General features: G+C 38.4%; 1 protein-coding gene across 1 annotated transcript in view; it reads left to right on the top strand.

Annotated features, from left to right (window-relative positions):
• The first annotated feature begins 6,215 nt into the window (after positions 1-6,215).
• The window catches only part of LOC120533951 (copine-8), a 780,386-nt gene continuing 763,303 nt past the window's right edge, over positions 6,216-23,298 (top strand). Inside the window, exon 1 of the mRNA XM_039761099.1 lies at positions 6,216-6,968. Coding sequence (XP_039617033.1) covers positions 6,868-6,968 — 101 coding nt within the window. The 5' untranslated portion in view covers positions 6,216-6,867. The remainder of the gene's footprint in view (positions 6,969-23,298) is intronic.

Genomic DNA, 23,298 nt, shown 5'->3' with positions numbered 1-23,298 from the left:
CCGTTTTCTCAAAACTCTAGAGACTGTAGTGCATAAATATCCCAGGAGGGCAGCTGTTTTTGAGATGCTGGAATATTCATTTCTGGCAGTGATAATCATACCACTTAAATAACCGATCATGCTCTTTCTAAAATTGATTGAAAACCAATTATAAGTAACTGTTGGCCATGCCTGCACGTTATATTTGTTGAGTGGCACTCTAATGACAGGCTGTTTGGAAGGACGGGCTATTTGTGTTAACACATACAGTTGAATTAAAGTAACAAGACATTAATAGACAGATAGATAGATAGATAGATAGATAGATAGATACAGTGGTGTGAAAAACTATTTTCCCCCTTCCTGATTTCTTATTCTTTTGCATGTTTGTCACACAAAATGTTTCTGATCATCAAACACATTTAACCATTAGTCAAATATAACACAAGTAAACACAAAATGCAGTTTTTAAATGATGGTTTTATTATTTAGGAGAAAAAATCCAAACCTACATGGCCCTGTGTGAAAAAGTAATTGCCCCTTGTTAAAAAATAACCAAACTGTGGTGTATCACACCTGAGTTCAATTTCCGTAGCCACCCCCAGGCCTGATTACTGCCACACCTGTTTCAATCAAGAAATCACTTAAATAGGAGCTGCCTGACACAGAGAAGTAGACCAAAAGCACCTCCAAAGCTAGACATCATGCCAAGATCCAAAGAAATTCAGGAACAAATGAGAACAGAAGTAATTGAGATCTATCAGTCTGGTAAAGGTTATAAAGCCATTTCTAAAGCTTTGGGACTCCAGCGAAACACAGTGAGAGCCATTATCCACAAATGGCAAAAACATGGAACAGTGGTGAACCTTCCCAGGAGTGGCCGGCCGACCAAAATTACTCCAACAGCGCAGAGACGACTCATCCGAGAGGTCACAAAAGACCCCAGGACAATGTCTCAAGAACTGCAGGCCTCACTTGCCTCAATTAAGGTCAGTGTTCACGACTCCACCATAAGAAAGAGACTGGGCAAAACGGCCTGCATGGCAGATTTCCAAGACGCAAACCACTGTTAAGCAAAAAGAACATTAGGGCTCGTCTCAATTTTGCTAAGAAACATCTCAATGATTGCCAAGACTTTTGGTAAAATACCTTGTGGACTGATGAGACAAAAGTTGAACTATTTGGAAGGCAAATGTCCGTTACATCTGGCGTAAAAGGAACACAGCATTTCAGAAAAGAACATCATACCAACAGTAAAATATGGTGGTGGTAGTGTGATGGTCTGGGGTTGTTTTGCTGCTTCAGGACCTGGAAGGCTTGCTGTGATAGATGGAACCATGAATTCTACTGTCTACCAAAAAATCCTGAAGGAGAATGTCTGGCCATCTGTTCGTCAACTCAAGCTGAAGCGATCTTGGGTGCTGCAACAGGACAATGACCCAAAACACACCAGCAAATCCACCTCTGAATGGCTGAAGAAAAACAAAATGAAGACTTTGGAGTGGCCTAGTCAAAGTCCTGACCTGAATCCAATTGAGATGCAATGGCATGACCTTAAAAAGGCGGTTCATGCTAGAAAACCCTCAAATAAAGCTGAATTACAACAATTCTGCAAAGAGGAGTGGGCCAAAATTCCTCCAGAGTGCTGTAAAAGACTCATTGCAAGTTATCGCAAACGCTTGATTGCAGTTATTGCTGCTAAGGGTGGCCCAACCAGTTATTAGGTTCAGGGGGCAATTACTTTTTCACACGGGGCCATGTAGGTTTGGATTTTTTTTTTCTCCCTAAATAATAAAAACCACCATTTAAAAACTGCATTTTGTGTTTACTTGTGTTATATTTGACTAATGGTTAAATGTGTTTGATGATCAGAAACATTTTGTGTGACAAACATGCAAAAGAATAAGAAATCAGGAAGGGGGCAAATAGTTTTTCACACCACTGTAGAGTTTGTCCCCATGTTGAGTATTTGTAAAACATATGCATCTATAGTATCTCCTCAATTTTAGTGTTGAACCATATATCCTACAGTACAGTTACCTCTAAGTTATAAATTACTCTAAGTTTATCATAACATACTTCATGAAAAAAGTGTTGTCAAGGACAGGACATTAAGCCAAACATCCATTCCCATTACTCATATATTGCTAATATTTAACAATCCTTTAAGAAATACTGTCAGGTATGTATTCTTAAACAGCTATGATCTATGCTTCAGCATTCTTTGTAAAGAAGTAATTTTAACCCTCGCATCAGTATCCCTCAGGAATCAGTAAATTCACCCCAAATTTTGTCTGCCCTAGATTTTGTCTATTCAGAATGATACTGATGGACTCTCCCCATGTTTTCCCAAGTTAATGAAAAATAAAAAAGACGGATATCCCTAAACTCGTAAATCTTTAAAAAAATGTTTACCTTGTTGACTCAACTTTGATTTTAATGGACTTTCCAAAGTATTTTGGGCAGTTTAGTTGTTTACCTCGCACAAAAACATCATAAAAAATGTTTTATTTCAATTCAGAAATGTGAATCTGCGGTGGGCTGGCGCCCTGCCCGAGGTTTGTTTCCTGCCTTGTGCCCTGTGTTGGCTAGGATTGGCTCTAGCAGACTCCTGTGACCCTGTAGTTAGGATATAGCGAGTCGGATCGTGGATGGATGGATGGAAATATGAATTGTTTTATTAAACTACCCTACAAAAAGTTTCTTAATTTCACTTTTTTGTATAACTGCTACATGGTTATTGATGGTCAATTGATATACAGTAGGTTTGGCTGAAAAGGTTAATGTCCACGGCACCTACATAGGTGTGTCAGAATTGTGTCAAAAGAGATTTGGAAGGCAATGCATTAGGTCTGCATATGAAAATGTTACGAAGGTTAAAGAAACAGATGACACTCACATTTTGAACTTTCTTCACAATGTTAAACCGTTCTGTTCTGATCTGTCTTAATCTCAATTTACTTAAGTTAAAAACATTTGGCTGCTTTAGCCTTTCCTCCTAGCTCATTCACCATAGTCCTGAAATGAGTCTGTTCTCTTTTGGTTTTTTTTTCCTTTTTCTTTTCTTAGTGCTCTTATGTACCTTTTGGGTAATTGTGCATTTAACTTGGTAAGCCATAGACATTTTCATGGGGCATCAACTGATTTAACTGTGAGTGTATAGCCCCTGACAGACTGCCCTACTATCCAGTGCTTCCTGCCTTATCGCTAATGTTGCTAGAATAAACTTTGACTCCCTGCAGCTCTGAACTTAAAAAAAGAACCAGAAAACTGATTGATGGATAAAACAATCTGCCCCAATATAAACAAACTGTTGAGCAAATTCATATTAATGTAAGTAAATATAAAGTATTCCATGAAGGAAGCAGAAATGTTAGATTTGAATACCAAGTAGGAGGTCTGAAACATGAAAGTACCCCTAATACTAAAACTACTACTAATAATAATACTAATACAGTGGAGCACTTTAAAGCACTGCTGGGACTGGCTCCAGCTGACTCCCGTGACCCTGTAGTTAGGATATACAGTAGTGGGTTTGATAATGTATGGATGGATGAAAACACATTATTTTAGCATGGCTTTCTCATAGCTTCATTTTAGTTTAATCCTGATGCTCTGTATATTCAATTAATTATCATTATTATTCCTGGTGGCTCCATAATCCGTATTAACCCCTACCTTCTCTTCTGTTCTTTTTCCAGTTTTCTACCACCTGATCAAAGCATGATGTCTTTACATTGATGGATTAAAGGCCAGACGTCCGCATGACTGTCATCATCAAATTCTTCCATGAGAACCCTCAATACAATGAGGACTGATTGAGGTCATTTATGTTAGGTAGAATGCCTAGAGGAGGCTGGGCGGTCTTGTGGCCAGTAACCCCTGCACATTAATTTTTTTCTCCAGCCATCTGGGTTTTTTTTTTTTCTGACCTCCCTGGCAATCGGATCTTACTTTTATTCTATGTTAATTAGTGTTCCCTTATTTTAATTCTTATTTTGTCTTTTTTTCTGTTTCTTCATCATGTAAAGCACTTTGAGCTGCATTATTTGTATGAAAATGTCAGTTAGTCAGTCATTATCCATCCATCCGTTATCCAATCCGCTATATCCTAACACAGGGTCACGAGGGTCTGCTGGAGCCAATCCCAGCCAACACAGGGGTCAAGGCAGGAACAAATCCCTGGGCAGGGCGGCAGCCCACCACAGTGTATGAAAATGTGCTATATAAATAAATGTTGTTGTTATGACGGGGATCCTGGAATCAGTATGGAGACATCACTATCTACATCGAGACTGTGCACAGAATTGATCCAAAGGGCTAACGGGATGTTAGGTTATACAGTATAGTATGATGTGTGGAGTACAAGTTATGAAGGTTACGCTTAACTAGCACACCACATCTAGTGAGTCCCCATCCGGAGTACTGTGTACAGTTTCTTCTCTGTATTACAAAATAAGATATAGCAGCGCTACAGAAAAGTCCAGAGAAGAGTGACCAGGCTGATTCTAGGACTCAGAGACAGAAGCTATTGAAGGAATGAAACCTTTTTAGTTTAAGCACACAGAGATGAAGAGGTGACATGACTGGGTTTTTCAAATTATAATGGGAATTAAGACTGTTACTTTAATGAAGAACATGGAGGCACAGTTCCAAACTTGTGAAAGGCAGATTTTACATTAATGTTAGGAACTTTTTCTTCATGCAAAGAACCATAGACACATAGAATAAATGACTAAGCAGTGTGGGGGAGAGGTGGACTTTAGAGACCTTCAGATCTCAACTTGATATTATTTTAGACATTCTAGGTGAATAGGATGGATGAACTTTTTCGGCTAAATTGCCTGTTCTTGTCACAGTTTTTCTAATGTTTTAATTTACAATGTTTTTTAGTTACTGATTTTGTATTTAACCACACATTTTTACTGGCTAATAGTTTGTATTTATTTCTTTATTTGTTATTCTGTCCAGCAGGCTATGCCAGGCCTCTGTATAGAATGACAGTTAAAACTAGACTGTTTTTTCTGTCCATTTTATGATTTTCCTTGTTAGTAATCATAATAATAATACATTTTATTTATATAGTGCCTGTCCCAGGCTCAAGATGCAAACACTGAATATTTTTGAGCTAACGTATGGAATTCTGACAGCATCAGATAAAAGCTAGATCATCACAGTATATTCTCTCTCATCACCAGTTTAAAGTCAAGTCAGTCAAATGTGCATGTCTTTAGGATATAGCAGATATTTGGGAGTATTTGTAGAAACCACACAAAAAGAAAAGAAAAATGGGCAAAGTCTATTCAAGCCATGACTGGGGTGGGGTCATATTCTGTGTCACATGGGCTGGCTGGCTGGGATACAGGGTTTTCAAAAATAGGCCACTCAGAACATTTTAAACGGTTATTGCTTTTATCTCAGAGCTTACATTGTGTTATTTTGGCAGCAACAGTAACTACTGCCAGAAAATATGAAAATGCAAAAAAGCTGTCGAAATTTAACACATTTCATTAAAACCGAGTGAATAAGAGGTTTTATTCCAAGACAAACATTCATTCCAGGAAGCAAATACAAAGAATAATCCATCTATCCATCATCTTTCTAACCTCTGCTTGTCTCAGATGCTGGGTTTTCTACTGATGGTGGTTTAGAAGATTAAAGACAAAAATGAAGGCCCTATTTATGGGCTGAATGCGTAGGATGTGCACTTTTTAAAATTGTGCAAACCTTTCCAAGCTTTGAGTTGAATACGTTGTCTCAGAATCATTAGTGTCTGATTAAAACTAGAAAAAACTGAAATGTACACAGTGGGGGAGATGAACAGGGAAATGTGCTTTAGTGATGGCCACACTGAGTAGCTGACACCAGAGGGAAATAACGCAGAGTTCCCTAAATGTCTCGTTATTGTAATTAATATTTTACAGCACACTGGCTTTGCTCTGCAGCTGATGAGACTTGTAGAGCACAGTAATGCATTTACCAGTAAGATGCTATACAGTTTCCCCTCTGAGGACTTCCTAAAGAATTAGCATATTAGAATGCCCCAGTAACGGTGCTTTTTTTGTCCTCGTTTTCATCCATTTAATGCATTTTTGCTGAAATATGAAACAAAAACGTGCCTTTGCAGCAAAGGCGCTCATGTGCCACAACTGGACCTTGTTCTTAAAACTAGGGCAGTGTCTGGTGGCCATAACCAATGACTCGAGTCTTGCCCACAGCAAGTCCACTGTGCTCACTCACTTGTGATTCCTCCCCAGCTCGCCTCGTGCTTGGCCACTTGTGATTCCTTCAAAGTCGCCTCTGTTTGGCGTGTTTTTCACAGATGCCTGCCTGTCTCCCACTCGAATGCCTCTCAGATTTCCCTCTCCCTCGGTGGAAGGCCAATCTCTCACCCAGCTGTCTCTCCCTCCTCTGGCATGCCCCTCTCCAGTGATCAGGTTGTATCCCTTCATTACTTCACAGGCGGCTGTGATTCCTTCACCTGCCAGGTCTGCTCTGCTGCTCTACATTAACCACGCTGCCGATCCTTTAGTTTGCCTGTTCCCGGGTGCTCGTGACGCTTGCCAGAGACCCGTCCCTAATGCGCACTCAGCTCTGACTCCCTGATCGGCACCACTCCAGTTCTGCCGCGGCTACTGCTCGTCTGTTTCCAGTGCACGATTCAGCGGCATCGCTTCTCAATCCCGCACCCCACGGCTCCTCGCCCCCTTTCTCCACTCCAGCTGTGCTGACGTTGTGTTTGTTATGGAGTGACATCACCTCCTTGCTCTCACCCGCCTTGGAGCTGCTCTTTACTCATAAGCACCGAATACTTTGAGGACGTCGCTGTTATTTTTTTGTTTTGTTTTTGCTTTTTATTTTTTGAAACTGGAAGCGTATAAGGATCTAATGATGGACAGCAGCTACATGAACATGGCTTCCATTGGAGACTTCGACCCTCTCCGAGCAAGTATTCCTGCTACCAAAGTTGAGATCACCGTGTCCTGCAGGTAAGCTGATTGCTACCAAGTAACCCAGTTAGTGAGCTGCGGCGGCGGAGGCTGCCGCCTCTCCGACTCCCTGAGAGTTTAGCCCGCCTAAAGTACGTTTCAAAAGTTCGTGCACGGAAAGTTTCCTGTCGAACATCCCACTTTTGTTATCAAAATACAAGTTTACGGAACTCCGCGCTACGTAAGAGCAAATATCACGTCGCGCTGGCTGCACCGCGGCTGCTTTGGCACGCTTCTGAGGAGCGCGCGGTGTCAAGCGGTAACGTCGTCTCCAGTCTGCCATCGTTCACGTGCCTCTGCTGCGGCTCTCATCTGCGTCTTAACTGGCAAACTGCATGAGCCGCGACCGTGCTGGCTTTTAAAAAGCAACGCTGTAGAAGCCGTCAGCTGTCGCCTGAGCAATCCTAACTAGTGACACGGGAAACCCTAGCAGCGCACACAGCGACACAAGAGCTGCGGGGTGTAGAAGAGGACGGAGGGCGAGGGGAAAAGCGCGTCACTTGTTGACTTTAGATTAAGTTTTTCTCACTTAAATGCACGTCTTTATAATCATACACTTCGTAGGTCCGCCAAGCAGGCGTGTTCAGGAATGCCTGTTTACAAAGTGCGCGTTGTCAACTTTACAGAACAGCTTAACGGGAACTGCGCACAGCGTGCTGGCGACTACAGGAGAATTCCGTGCACTTCTGGTGTCGCTCGATTAGCCCGAACTGCGCAAGATCTGCGGATTGCTGTTGTCAGTGCTTCCCTTCACGAGATACTGTTTGAGGCACTTATATGCGCACTTCGGTTTTCACCTATTGATCAGATTTAAATGAGTCTACAAAAAACATTAGCCTTTGCATATGCGTAGACATTAATTTTTTTTGTACCCTGGAGTTTTAGAGGTTGACTATTAGTTTGCAATTTACCTATGTTATCCATTAAAAGAAAACAAGAAATTAATTTTAAAACTATTGCATATACTTACATAATTAACGATTTTGAACAATAACTTTCTGTGTATCTTCCTCTATTTTAGATAAAACATACTTATCAAAAACTGAACTGTAGTCTTCTAAAATTTCTTAAATATGGCAACTTACTGAAACCAGCTAGCAAAATACTCTCGGATCTCATCTGGGCAGGTTCTTTCAAGGTAGCTCCTAATCAGTCGGTGCACCGCGCCGTCATCTGCCCGCTGGTATTTTATACCGGACACCACGCAGAATCGCGCCAGTTCTGAATGCCGCTGGAAAGACTGCACGGCTCTGGCTATGGTTCAGGTCAGACGGAGACTTGGGAACGCTGCCGCCGTTGCCGCCGCCACAACAACGCCAGGCTCCGCCGCATCTTTTTAAGCTTCATGTTGGAATCGCCCCGACTCCTTCTGGTGATCCATTCCGTTACAGCATTCATATTTATTTCAGTCTAATCCCATTATGTCCACACTGATTTCGAGTTTATTTGTAAAATAATTGCATAAAACAAAAATAGTGGCTTGAGTTGTATAATTTTTGTTTCAAAATATACATTAATAAGCAGTGAGTAATAATGGTCACAAGTTTAGGAGCAAAACTAGTCACTCCATTATCCTTTTTTTATTTAACATATAGCAAAGAAAGAAGGTGTAGAAAAACATGTAATTCAGAAAATTAGACTTAAATCAGAATAAGCAACAGCCACCTTCAGTTGGAAAGAGTTGATTAAATTGGAGTGCAATGAAGAAATGGCTTCAGGTCTTCACAGAATTCTCACTTTAGGTGCCAGAGTATTTTTCAGCTAGACTGACAATATCAAGCATCTGATATACTGTAGCTATAACCATAGACATGAAACAATGTACTTTTGTTTTGTAAACATGTAACATCAGCAATTTGTGTAAGAATGGCAATGGGGGATTTGCTAAGCATCCCCTATAGAAAATGTGCTGTGGTAATGGCATGACATATGCAACACCAGGTTATGAAACAAGCAAAGGAACCATGGCACCAATAGGTCATTTTACTATGGCATGGCCATAACCTGAGATTTTGAAACAAGTACCAATGGCAAATATGCCATGGCACCATCTGCATTTATAATGTGGTACAGTCTATAATATGGACCACGTCAGACAAACAATGGTTGCCTTTTTCATTTGGAACTTTTACGATGGTTCTGTAGTCGTGCACCATTCAAATACTACACAACTAGAAAATGTTGCACTACGTTTCAAGAGAAGAGAAAACAGCAGGTCTTTCAAAATCAGAAAATATTTATTGTATATCCAAAATAACTTTACAATAATATGGACGGTCAAAAACCTTTTTCAAAATTTTGCTCTACAAAGTTGTTTACATTTTTAATTTTGCAACATTTGTTTTGCAATCTCCAGTACAAAATAGGTTATGTAAGTGATAAGGTTGTGATTATCAAATACTAATTGAAAGGTAATTTCTACTGAAACATGTGGCATCTATTATTAAATGTCAATAGAAAGTTAAACAAATCTCATTATTTACTGGTCAAACACTTTTAGTGGTACATGTCTTAAAGGGTAGTTTCCTAAAGTTCATTCAAAGAAAATCATAATAAAAAAATAGTATAACATGTTCTAAATTATCCCAATAAGTATATTTAGAATTAGGTAGGTAACAATGACACCCCGAACATGTGACTCTGCCAGCTGCTTACTCCGAATCTTGCCTGCTGTTGTGTTGTGTCCATGTGAGAATTCAGAAGTTTCCCCTGGGAATGCGAGGTGCAGACCTGTGAGAATAAAGAGCACGGCAGTAAGCGGATTGGCAGATTTATAGTTTGCTGAACAGAAGATTCCCATTTCTGGACTAATGAATAAAGTGATATTATTCTGTTAATTATGTTTCATTATATTTCATTCTTTCAAAATAGAATATATATATATATTTAATATATGGATGTTAGAAAGCATGCAAGTCATTTAAAGCTGTTGACAAATGAAAAGACGCTTCTGCAGATATGAAAGGCATAGGTGGAAGATGCTGAAAGTCAAAGAATAAAATGCTAACAAACAAAATACCCGTAATTCAAATCTTAGCAGTTTCAGGTAATGTTGATCATAGCATCAGTAAGTTTGGTGGACTAACATGTTTAGGTTAGCTGGTGTGAAGGCGTGAGCAAATACAAAAGAGCAAGGATCTTAGTATTGTAGAATATGGCAAACTGGGACATACCGTGAACCTTGTGGAAGAATATTTTAGGGAAACATAGCTAATAAATGTCGGAAATGAGATAAAGATCAAGTGAACAACACAATGTACACTGAAATATAAAATTTGGTTTAGGAAAAATACTGAGATGGTCAAGTAAATAAAGAATGTACCAGAAGAAAGGTTGGTGTAATATACAAAATGTACTGACTAAGAAATCAGCAGATGTCTTATAAACTAGAATGGACAATTGTTATATACACAGAAATTTCAAGGGTGGTGGCTCATCTCAAAAGGTATAAGAAGAACCAAAATATAATATAATAGACTTTTATTTTATATAAATCATTAGGGTGTAAACCAATGGACCAACCAGAGTAAAATGTAGGCATTGATTGACACTGGATGTAAATTCAACAGTTTATAAAATGGACCTCTAGCCTTTGTTTCTTGGACCATTCTGATCATTCTGACCATGCTGTAACAGACTGCTTCTGAAGAATACTCCCTCCATGGCATTTTGCCGAGGAGTAATTAAAAGATACAATGAACAGCTTTTCTCCTGTCTGATTACTGAATTGTCCTGTTAGAGGACGTCTCTTTCTTTAATAAAATGTTAAATTTCGATCACAACCTACATAAGTTTTTTCTTTCACCAGTTATTGCCTTATTTGCTATAATGTTTATATCCAATGCTTAGAAACAAATGTATAGTGACACATACCAACAATTTTTTCTTCCATGTTCAACATCAAACAGTTCTTTTGATGCTTTTGGTTGGTCTTGTGCCTGTGATCACCAGCTCCTATCCCAAAGAATACTGAACTAAGACTGATTGATCATACAGCCTGTGGAGGGACATCACTTGTGAATCTCCTTGCAGATAATTCGTTAGCTCTTAAATTTTCAGTCACTGAAAACTGATATTAAAATAAACAAGTATGATTAGTTTTAACAAATAATATGTTGAGTAAAACATGTATACTTCACAGCAAAATAAAACAAAAGTAACATTTGTAGCTCATAATTCTTCCATTTAGATCTATTTTCACTTGTGGTACTCAAGTCACTGAGCTCTTCACTGGTTGTCCTAGTTGGTGGTGAACAGCAGGATGGAAGCCACAGAGGTGGTCCTAGAATGTTGGTGCTCCAGGGGATGACTATACTTTCATTGTTGATACCCAAGACTATCTCTAGTCAGTCTAGTAATATGACATTTGAAAATGACTAGCAATTCAACTGCACTCCAGTAACAAGGACATGGTTTAGCTGTACCTCATGGAGTACCAGGTTATGTTCATTGCAGTATGAGCATTATCATTTTTTAATTATACAGTACATTGTTCCACAGCAACTAACCTGATTTTTTTTTCTTTTATTTGTTTGCCTTGAAAATGTGGTCAGTATCTGTCTTACTTTAGTTTCTCAGTAACAGTAAACCTGTTACTTTAAGAGACTGATGGAAAATACTCAAAAGGACCTGTGAACCCTAACAGGATATGCTGTTAGATTAAAAAGTGAAGTACATGTGTCCAAATTTTGTATGACATTTTGTTTGAGATCCCAGTTTTTTTTTTTCTCAGAAGGTAAGGAGATCATTGCAGAACTCCATAATTTCTTCATATCTAACAGACCTAAAATCATGGTTGTCCCTCTTTGTTTTGCTTTAGATTTTGTAATATGTGGGATTATTCTTCCTTTCTGTATTTTTATTTCATTGTTACTTTTTAATATGGTTTAGAAGACATCTTTCTTGTAACAGTCCTGGTGTATTTACCGTATATACTCGCATATAAATCAGGTCTTGAAACCCGAAACATTGATCATAAAATCAGACCCCGACTTATGCGCCCGTTCAGAAATCCATCCAACCATCCATTATGCAACCCGCTATATCCTAACTACAGGGTCACGGGGGTCTGCTGGAGCCAATCCCAGCCAACACAGGGCGCAAGGCAGAAAACAAACCCTGGGCAGGGCGCCAGCCCACCGCAGGGCACACACAAACACACACACCAAGCGCACACATACAAGGGACAATTTAGGATCGCCAGTGCACCTAACCTGCATGTCTTCGGACTGTGAGGGGAAACCAGAGTACCCAGGAGAAAACCCACGCAGACACGGGGAGAACATGCAAACTCCACGCAGGGAGGACCCGGAAAGCGAACCCGGGTGTCCTAACTGCGAGGCAGCAGCGCTACCCACTGCACCACCATGCCGCCCTGTTCAAAAGTGCAACACTTAATTTATTTATTTATTTATTTTTTTACATCTTCTTGCCTCCTCCAGTTTCGCATCAGTTTCTCAGACGCATCGAATTTTGTTGCAGCAGCGCAGTTACCAATTTCTTTCACTACTTCAATGATGTTTAATTTAAAACCAGGTTCACATTTTCTTCTGATTGAACACTTCATCGTAGATAAGGGATGCTCTTATAATAAAAGTGTATTGTATGAGGATGTGAGATACAAAAAACACAAATCAGTGCAAATGTTGCTTAGGAATTGTATGGGTATAACCGTGTGGTCAAGTAGGCACAACAGAGAGAGACAGAGAGAGAGAGAGAGAGGTTAGGAGCACACGCTGATACAGTGTATTGCCGTACCCACATAGGAAAAAAAGGCACTGTGCTCCGTGGTTACTCACAGGTGGGTGTTAGCATATCATAATCTCTTGGACCAATAGCGTGAGTTTTCCACATTTGACTTATATGAGCGACATTATAAAATACAAGAAATTATACATTAAAATTAAACCCCAACTTAAAAGCTAGTATATACGGTAACTGAGATATCAAAATAAAATACTTGTAAAACATGATACAATTTAAGTGTGTAGTACAGTAACTGCTTCCTCTAGGCTGAAAGGGAATCATTTTGTGGTTTGTAGTCTCATCTTGTTTTCTTTGACTTCTAAAAAAAATCCTCTGAGTTTTACCTTTGTAACAGTTTTGTCATTATTTCCAAGAGGTCTTAAGAGCAATTAACATGCTTTTTTTTGACTTAAAAAGCATAATCCAGTTCACTAAAGTTATTTATATCAGTTATTTATTAACTACAGCAGATAATCCAAGAAGAATAAAAAAAAAAATGTTGAAGCAAACAATAAATAAATATAAAACGCGTACTATTCAATGAACACTGGTGTAGTGATAAACTAGTGTGCTAACAAGTGTGTCTAGTGGAAAATACATGGGGCATATTATAGGTACCATCAAACTGTCCGGATTGTTAAATTTCAGCATCACATTATTCAAGTGGGGGATGGACCACCATTAGTGACACTATATAAACAACATAAATGATAGAATAAAATAAAGTGATAAGAATATAAATAAAAATGGAAATACATGAGAAGATAAATAAAAATGGAAATACATTTGGATTTAACAGTTATTAAAACCTGAAGGACAAATGATCACTAATTTACTTTAATGTTTTTGTTCCCTAAGTAGTTTATGTTGTTGTATGATTTCTTCTTTTATTTGTTCATTATTCTCCAGTATTTCTCAATTTATTTTGAAGTGCTGTATTTGGTAACTTGTGAAATAAACTGCTTTGTTGGGAATGCTATAAATAAGAAGGGGAAAACATTTTAAAATGTTATTAAGTAAAAGAGTAAATAACACCTATTAAAAAATAATATTAAAAAACGTGAAAAAGCCACTGCTACTTCATAAATTTTTGTCACTTATTGATGTATCGTAATTGTGATTTTTTTGTGATTATTAGGTCATCTCTTAAATCAATGCACCTATAATAAAATGTAAAATAAAAAAGTAGTCCACATATGACAGGTTTTTATTAGGGCGGCTGTTTGATTAAGAGTTTTAGTTGTGATTGAAATTTTTAATCAGAATTAACTGCATATTAATTGGAATGTATTGTATTTTCCTCAGGCATGTTAATATTATTGTATAAAGCAGAAATAACTCAGTGATTAATTTATAAAACAAAACAGTTTTAATAAACATTTGCCTATGTATATAAAATTATTCCAAGTAGTTTGAGTATGTTTGTGTAACAGAAACAATGTCCAACAACTACCAACGATACCCCCTGGACCGCTATTATAATATTTGGGAAAACCAATGTATATGTTTTGTACTGCTATATTACAAGACAATATACCAAAAATACTAACAATTACATAAATAATTAAGTATTTAAAAAGCAGGAACATAAAATCCTGGAACATCTTTTGTTCACAATTAGCACTGTTAATAGCTCAGGTTGTGCTTAACTGTGTGATACGCATGCGTCAACTCCATAGCTTTTACCTGGGGAGGATGAGTCATTAAGTGATTGAAAATGTGCATAGATTAGGCTTTCAAATAGCAAAGAAGAGACTGAAAAAAACTTCTAAGTATGTATATAATAGGGCTATTTATTTAGGCGTTTAAAATTGCACTTTGTCAGAGAATGTGTTATTTATGAATCTGTATGACACCCGCAAAAACTTGATTGATTATACAGCACTGGTCCAGGGTTCAGCCTTGTCACGTCTGGATTACTACAACTCGCCACTAGCAGTAGGACCTGTGTGTACCATCTAGCCACTGAAGTTGGTCCAAAATCCATGTCTTGTATTCAGCCAATTGAGATAAATGCATGTCACTCCTCTCTTCAGGTGGCTACATTGGCTCCTTGTAGAGGCATGCATTAGGTTCAGGTTCTTGATGCTTGCCTACAGAGTTGTCAGTGGGTCAGAACCTGTGTATATGGAGACATTGGTGAGGTCCTTTTCACCAGCTCAGGTCTGCCAGCATCTGGTGATGCCACCTCTGTGTAGTATCAAGTCTTAATCTAGAATCTTTTCATATGTAGCTCCTAGTTAGTGGAACGAGCTGCCTGCGTCCATCTGAACTGCTGACTTCCCTCAATGTGTTTAAAAAGTGATTGAAAACCGTACCGTTCTGTGAATATCTGTCAAATTGTTAATGAATGTTTTTTGCTCTATGGATATCTCTCATATGGTCAATTGATATTTTTTGTTATGCTTGTTTTATAGATCTTCACTTCACCCTGTCCTGCTATGAACACATGTTCAAAAAAGTCCCTAGGTTGATGTTACACGATTATGTTTACCTCCTTTGTAAGATGTTTTAGATAAAAGTGTCTGCTAAGCAAATAAATGTATACGTAGTAGTAAACCTAAAATAAGTCTTGACTATCTTAATCTTCAACCCTTTAGCATGATCAATTTGCACTGATTGTTCCCTAGTTTTATTGGTTAGTGGAGGCGCTAACGTAGGCTGCTGTAGGTAACATTAAATTAATTAAACAACACGCCACGTATTCATTGGGGTAAGTATGAGTGAGGTATACGGAATCGAGCAATTCCACTTTTTGTCATCTGCTCTTTAGCTACTCAGACATGGATAGTACCTGCACCATACTGTTTCAGGTCAGATATCCCTCCATGAGTGAATGAAAAAGCTTGAAGACAAGTGTATTTATCGTTAGGGACAGGACTGACCAACTAACATTCTGTTTCCCACTCAGATCTATACCTCGAAAGCCTTTTACGTTTCACAGTTAGACTTGTATTTGCAGATATCACTTTGTGAAGCATATTGTTTTGGATGCCCTGCAATTCTGTGTGATGTGACTGTTTTTTTTTTTTACCATTAATATGCAAATGCAGCATAATGGAAAGGATGGCTCCTACACACAATCTTATTCGGCACACAGAGCTTGTTTAAATTCAATATTAGCCGACTGGAAAATGAAACACATTCACTCCGCTTGTAAAACCAGTTTGATTTTATTTGTTCTTATGTTATTCACTGCACTTTGAAGAGCAAGTATAAGTATGAAAGATGTGTATGAAAATACAGGAGACAAATCGTGTCTTTTATTGATTCAATACTGTATGTAGCATTTTATGTTCCAATTCGGGACAATCCTCTATAATAAAAGACAGTGGCAACCCTACTGATGAGCGTGAATGAAGTTCAATATCAAGAAACGACATTGGAAAGCCTCGGTGACCCACTACTACCATTAATTGATTTGGGTTCCTTTGTTGCTGTTTTATTATGTGTGAAATGCAGTCAAAGAAACCGGATTAAATTAATGAACAGTATCTTGGAATTGTGTTAAAAATTGTAATTACAGAAATTTTTAACATGTTAATCGAACATGTTAACAGCAGTTAATTAGCAGATCGAGTTTTTTTACACCATGAACCCCACTTTTATACACAATGTCAGCAGCCGATTTGTGTCTAATTAAAAAAACTACATTGCATGCGATGGGGGTGATTACTTTTCGTATATTGACATGAATGCTTTCCCCAAGCCTGTCTAGATAGTGTGAAGACATTGTACTTTGGTGCTGATACAGTAACAGATGAAATTGTTATGTTAGGGTGCTTACCACTAAATCAAAGGGAATATATCCAGTCATCTTCTGATAGGCCACTGAACTTGAGAGTGCATTGAAAATTGCTTTTTTTTGGTTGTTCAGTAATTCTTTGTTTGCACAGTTTATGTATGCAATTTCCCCAAAATCCAAAGAGCATTCTTCAAAAAAAAAAATCAAATGAAGCAGCTTTCATTTTTGCAACATTAGTTCCAGCAATGGACTTCGTGCAACTTTTTGTGCCATGATCATTCAAGAGGACGGACATGCTAGGTATCTTGGGAAATGTATGCATTGGTGAATAATTGCATTTGACTTATAGTCAAAGCTTGGCACTACAGTTCCCAGAATCCAATTGTCAACCAGTAGAGTTTCGGTTTCTGTCATTCAAATTATGCTGGCTGTTAGATGAAGTAAAAAGTACCTGGAGAACATACCGAAGGAATGTGTTATTGTAAGAGTAAAGCAGTATTGAATGAAAGCATAATATCGTGACAAGTATTTTTAATTTCATTGTATTTTTATGTTTATTTAAAGGACTTTTCACAGTTGATTAGTTTAACTGTTACTTAAGTAGTTGAATTAACAATAATTATAATATTTTACCTTTCTTTTTTATTCTAATTAAATTCAACTAATTAGGACATTTATTACATGTATTTACAGCTTCAGCTAGGGCAGCAAAAATGCTTCAGTCCAACCAATTAGGATATGACACGGAGAAGTCTGCCCAAGCGCGATCTTAGTGCATTTAACTGGGAGGTTAGCCAGGCAATTTCTGTTCTATTCTAGACTCAGTGCATTTGCAACATGCTGACTGAACCACCAGCAAGGCAGCTGGTGTGCTAATAGCAGAGACTTGGCTTAAATGTGTCCTCCTGAATTTGTACTAAACTGTTAATTCTAAAACAAAATCGTCCCAGATGCGACACGCCATAACTGCACCATGTGCTTATTCTGGCCAGATGTAATGTACCATGTATGGGCTGGAAATGACCTAGCCTTTTTTAATCTGAGTTCAGGGCAGATGCGGGCTAGCAAATGTGCCCCAAGCCGGATCGATGCCAGTAGTGGCAGAGCACAGCCTGGACCAGGCCAAGTGCAGTGTGCTAGCTGGGTATAGCACAGCATTGCAATTTGACTTACAACTTGTACATCCTGCTAATGTACACATAAATTCCTTTTGCATGTAGATTCAAGTAAACGCAGGAAATGATAACACAATTTACATTTCATAATTAATGCAATGATTTTTGTGAAGAAATGTACTTTAATGATATTAGTCTCTGTAAGTTTACTTCAAAGACCTATAATACACTGAACGAAAATTTAAACAGTCTGTATTCTGCAGTTTTTACATTTTTTTAATTGAAACATTATGTTGATTTAAGCTTGATTCCTTTTCATTATGTGAAGTTTCTAATTTATCTGACATCTCCTCTTTCCATAAGGTTTACTATGTTTATTTGTTATACAATAGAAGATGACCATCATCTTGTCTGTTTTTGGCTCCCTGGAATTTCCTTCATGCACTTCTGTTTTGAGTGTCACTTGCAAAAGCAAATAAACGTGTCAACAGTTATTTTTAATTCCCCGATTACTCATAATTAGTTGATATATATGACTGTACCTAATGGGTTCTCTTAACTTTTGACAAATTATGCATTACATTGCTTTTAAAAAAGTATTTTAATTACCAGTTCATCTTTCAAATTCTGAGGCTTTCTGCTAAAAATGCATATTTTGTACTGTTCTACCCACTAACCTCTTATTATTATTGGTCTTTCTGTATCAGTACATTTTTGATAAGAAATGACAAAAAAAACTATGTGTTTGGGTTGTTTTTAATGCTGCACTACACAGTGCAGTTGTTCTTGTTGTAAATAGTTTGATGGAATGGCTGTATAAAGTTTTATTAAAAACGATTGGAAATAAGAAAGTTACACTTTAAGAATGCTTTCATTTTTTGGATTGCTCTTTCACTTGTGAATGGAAATGTTGATTTTTTTTTTTTGTTCTTAATTTCGCCCTATACAATTTCTTGTATTAGGAATTTGTTAGTTTTCGCATACCCCTTGGGGTCAGAGCGCAGGGTCAGCCATTGTACAGCACCCCTGGAGCAGTTGAAGGTTAAGGGCCTTGCTCAAGGGCCCAGCAGGGTAAGATCTCTTTTGGCAGTGACGGGGATTCAAACCGACAACCTTCTGGATACCAGCGCAGATCCTTAGCCTCAAGAGCCACCACTCCACCCCATTAGTTTGTGACTCCACAAAGCTGAGCAGGCTGTTGGCTTGATAATTGTGCTTGACTATACCTTGACTGTTTAGATTAAATGAGTCTGTGCTTGAAGTGTTTAATTTTCAGGGTGCCTCTAAAAGTACTTTTCATTGAGATTTTGTAAGCCGGTTTAATGTTGTAAATGAGTATTAGTGATAATGTGGGTCTGAAAATGAAATGCACTGGTATTTGGCCAGTCTTGGGTTGTGAGTAATGCATTATTTGCAATGCTATAATAAAGTAGCAGATATAGATAGCCATGATGATGTATCACCGCAGATATGCACTGACTAAGTAAGCCTGAGAAAGGAATAAAATAGCTTTGTGTAGGATGGGGAATTAACTGCTAGTTGTCATGGTTTAATGGTAATATTTTATTGGTTTGTGTTCAGAACCCTGAAGCTGTAATTACACTGAATCATCGTCAGCAGCCAATTACAGACTTGAGGGAAAAAATACAGTTATGTTGATTGAAATACATTTTTTTTTAAATCCTCCCCAAAATCTCTTTAATTACCGTTAGATATCTCTCATATTCATCTCAAAAATGGTCAGGCAGCTCATGTGACTTTGTAGTTGTTTTCACCTGTAACAACTCTTTACTGAAAACTATTAATAACAAGAGGGATACAGTTGATGTGTTTATGTGGTTGTACTGTAGCTGTCAACAGGAACAAGAAAGTGAAAGTCGAAGCCCCCAGCTTTTCTCATTATGATGTCCTGCTAATATGTCAATCTTACCCTAAGAAACCCTAAATTGTTGATATGCTGAATTCTCTTGCTCAGTTCACTAATCGTCTTATATAACCACATGTACAAACACGTGGCAAATGGCAACAAATGGCATCTTAATGCCTTTGCTGCTATGCTACCTAAAATCAATACTACTTGTAATACATTGAAAAGCAGCCAGTGTCGGCATGTCCAATGAATGCTTGAAGAGGTTTGCTCAGTGCTTTCTGATGTTTTTAACTGGGATAGGTTTCAGTCTGTTTTAGACAGGTTGCTGTTACCAGCCAATGCTCTATGGGTGTTTGCGACTGATTTATTGGCCAGTGATATCAAAGCAGTACAGCATATTCCGGTAATAAATGACATAAAAATATTATTTTATTACATGCTAAAATAAAAGTACAACCTTCCCTGCATGGAGTTTGCATGTTCTCCCCATGTCTACATGGGATTTTCCTTCTGGTGCTCCAGTTTCCTCCTACGGTCCAAAAACATGCAGGTTAAGTGGATTGGCACGTTGTTAAATTAGTCAAAGTATCTATCTATCTATCTATCTATCTAGTCCTAGTGGGTGGCCCTGCGATGGACTGATATGCAGGATAGGAAGATGGATGGAATAAGAGTACATTCTTCCATTTTTTTTAACCTGCTTTATGCAGTTCACGGTCATGAGGACTGGGGACCATCTGTGATGTATGGTGAGCAAGATAGCGATCAACAGTGGATGGATGCCAGTCCATTGCAAGGCCCACTCATGCACACACCCACCATCCCTCCCACCAGGTCATTTTGTAGTCACCAATCTATGGCACATTTTCTCTTTCCCCTCAAAAATGTTTGTGTACCACCACACATTGCACCCACCCACGACCCCTGTTCAGGAAAAGCGGGTTAGAAACTGACATGACATTACACCTAATGCCATTTTTTTTTGTATAATGTTAAGGAGGACCTGACTAATGTCCACAATAAAAAGTTCTGTTCCTTGCCAAAAACTTGACCTTGTGCACTGCAGATCATGTGTCATTCCTAGAACTCAGGTATTTCTCCTGTACCATAATGAATAAGACACAGGACTGAAAAAAAAGTATTTTGCTATAACTGCCCAGATTTTTAAAAATTCAACAGGCTTTGTTTGCTCTTTCATTTTTCCTTTGACATCAAGTGTGCAGCAGCGGCCAGAGGCAATATTGCTGCAGCCGTTTAACTGTGCTTTCACAGAGCACCTTTTTTTTCTGAACCTGACCTTAGAATTTAAATTGTTTTCCAAATAGAGCTCATATATGTAATCTATACTTTTTAAACACTGATGTCATTCATAGCCCAGAATTAAATAGTCATTTGTTATTTATATTTTCTAGTAAACATTTGCATTTGAGCACCTGATTCACTTAGATTAGAACAATGCAGACTGCCATAAATGATGCGTCTACTTTTGCTGGTTATCTACTGTGACACTGAACAATGGCAAGTGCTGTTTATGTTGAGTTTACTTGGCCTGTGGGAAGACTGTGCAAGTAACAGGAAGTTGATTTTATGGTGGAATACAAGGGGTGCAATATTGGTGCAATGATTATTGCTGCCTCCTTGGTATGCAGTCCCAACTCAGTCACTGGCTGTGTGATTCCAAGTGATGGTGTCCTGCCATGTTCCTGTGTGTTTTTTTATTATATTCTTGTTCCCCCATAACACTCTGAAGATGTGTGTGTCTAAATGAGCTCAATGTGAATATGTCCTAAATGTGTCCTGCAAATTAATGGATTCCGATCTCTGGGATGGATCCTCCTTAGTGTCCTACACCACTGGAATAGGTAGAGGCGTCCATTGACCCTATAGATGGAAACATGTTCAGTAAACGGATGGTTTCATATGCGGTTTGTGACACTAGAGGTCGCTGTCACTTCTTTATATATATATTCTTTTTTCCCTCTGCAGTGCCTCCAAAGCAACGTAGCCACGGCAGAGAGGTAATACAATAATAAATAAACACAATACTTTTCCTCCTCTCCTCCCAGCAGCTCTGTCACACTCCCTCCCAACTCTGGCTCTCCTGCTGGGTTTCCACTAGTCCTTTATATAGTCCTTGACCCTAATACAGAACAGGGATTTTCTTCAGCCCGGACTATACTGAAAGAATATATCACCAGGTCCTTTGACAGCTCCTCCTGGTGGCACCCACGGCACCCAGCAGGGCTGTGTATCCGAACACCATGTCCCATAGTGCCTTGCGGGAATCCGGGGTACCACTGCACTCCAGAGAAGCTGCCATCTAGTGTCTTGGGGGAAGCAGTGTCGACAAGTAGCTGCCTTCCTCCATTCTTCTATTCCAGAGGTGTCCCGGCCGGGTTGAGCTGCTGGCCATCCATTGTAGGTGTTATCTGTGTCTCATAAAAATAGGTTTGTTCTGTTTAGCAAAATTATTCTTCATGTATGAAGCATGCACTTTTAAATTATTTTCTGGACGCAATTTGGAATTGTAAACTGGGTAAGATTTAAATTTTCTTCAGTTTGAACTCTCTCTTTGTTGAGCTTTAGGAACATAACTGCTTTCTCTGAATTTCTGTTATTGTGTGCTGATTTTTATTCTCTATTTTTGACTCTTGACTCTTTGAGTTTCTTTATTCATTCATTCATCCATTTACTGAACTGGTGGAGTTTTGTATTAGGGCCCAGAGCTTTTGTGAGTGACCTTTGTGGGTTAATGGTGCTAAATAAAGAATAAAGAAAAGTCAATGAACAATACTACCATGTGTATGTTCTGTGTGTCCAGGAGTGTTAGTGCTAGTGCTATATGAATGGTTGATCTGTTTGTAATTTTGGCAAACCAAATTTAGCAGAATTTTGTTTGAGTCATGACCAGCATTTAAAAGTTACTTATAGTTACTTCAGTGTGTGCCACATCCTGGTAATTAAGTAATTAATAATAAATTAGTTACACTCAAAGTGCCTTACATAGAGGGGGGAAAGCTACTTCAACCGCCACCAATGTGTAGCACCCACCTAGATGATGCAATGGCAGCCATTATTGTGCAAGTACACTCACCACACATTAGATGTTAGCTGTTGAAGTGGTGAGAGAGAGCGCCAATTAGAGACAGGGGATGATTAAGGGGCCGGAATGACTAACTTGAGGTGGGCAATTAAGCCTGGACATCGGGATACACTCTACTCTTTATGAAGTATGTTCAAAGATATTTTATGTTCACAAAGTGTCAGGACCTTGGTTTTATGCCTCATCTGAAGGACAGCGACATTTTTTTTTACAGTAGTTTGGCTTTGTCACTGCACTGGGGCATTGGGATCCTCAAACAGACAACATGGTAAGCATCCTCTGCTGGCCTCTCCAACACCTTTTCCAGCAGCAACCCAAGCTTTTCCAAGATGGTCTCCCTTCCAAGTACTGGCTTGGCTTAAACATGCTTAGCTTCAGGAGGATGACCTGTTCTGAAGTGCGGGTAGTATGGTTGCTCATTCATGCACATAATTGTAGACTGCACTATAACAATATTTGTTGTCTCCAAACAGGTGGGTACTGGTGACTAGACCACAAACAAACTCTGGAAATCAGAGTAAATGGTTAACCAACTCTCAGATAGCCTATATAAATTTGCAAATGTTTACTATTACCAAAGATCTCCTACTCCTATCTGCAGAAGGCAGAAAAACCTCATCCCCAGATGCAACGTGATTATACAGATGGTTTCTGTGTTGTTGTTTTTAATAATAATAACAATAATAACAACAAAACAACAACAACAACAACAATAGTAATAATAATTTATTATTATTATTTACATTTATATA

This window comes from Polypterus senegalus, chromosome 8, assembly GCF_016835505.1.
Source record: "Polypterus senegalus isolate Bchr_013 chromosome 8, ASM1683550v1, whole genome shotgun sequence".
NCBI classification, from domain to species: domain Eukaryota; kingdom Metazoa; phylum Chordata; class Cladistia; order Polypteriformes; family Polypteridae; genus Polypterus; species Polypterus senegalus.
This window is presented reverse-complemented; position numbering and strand designations above follow the sequence as displayed.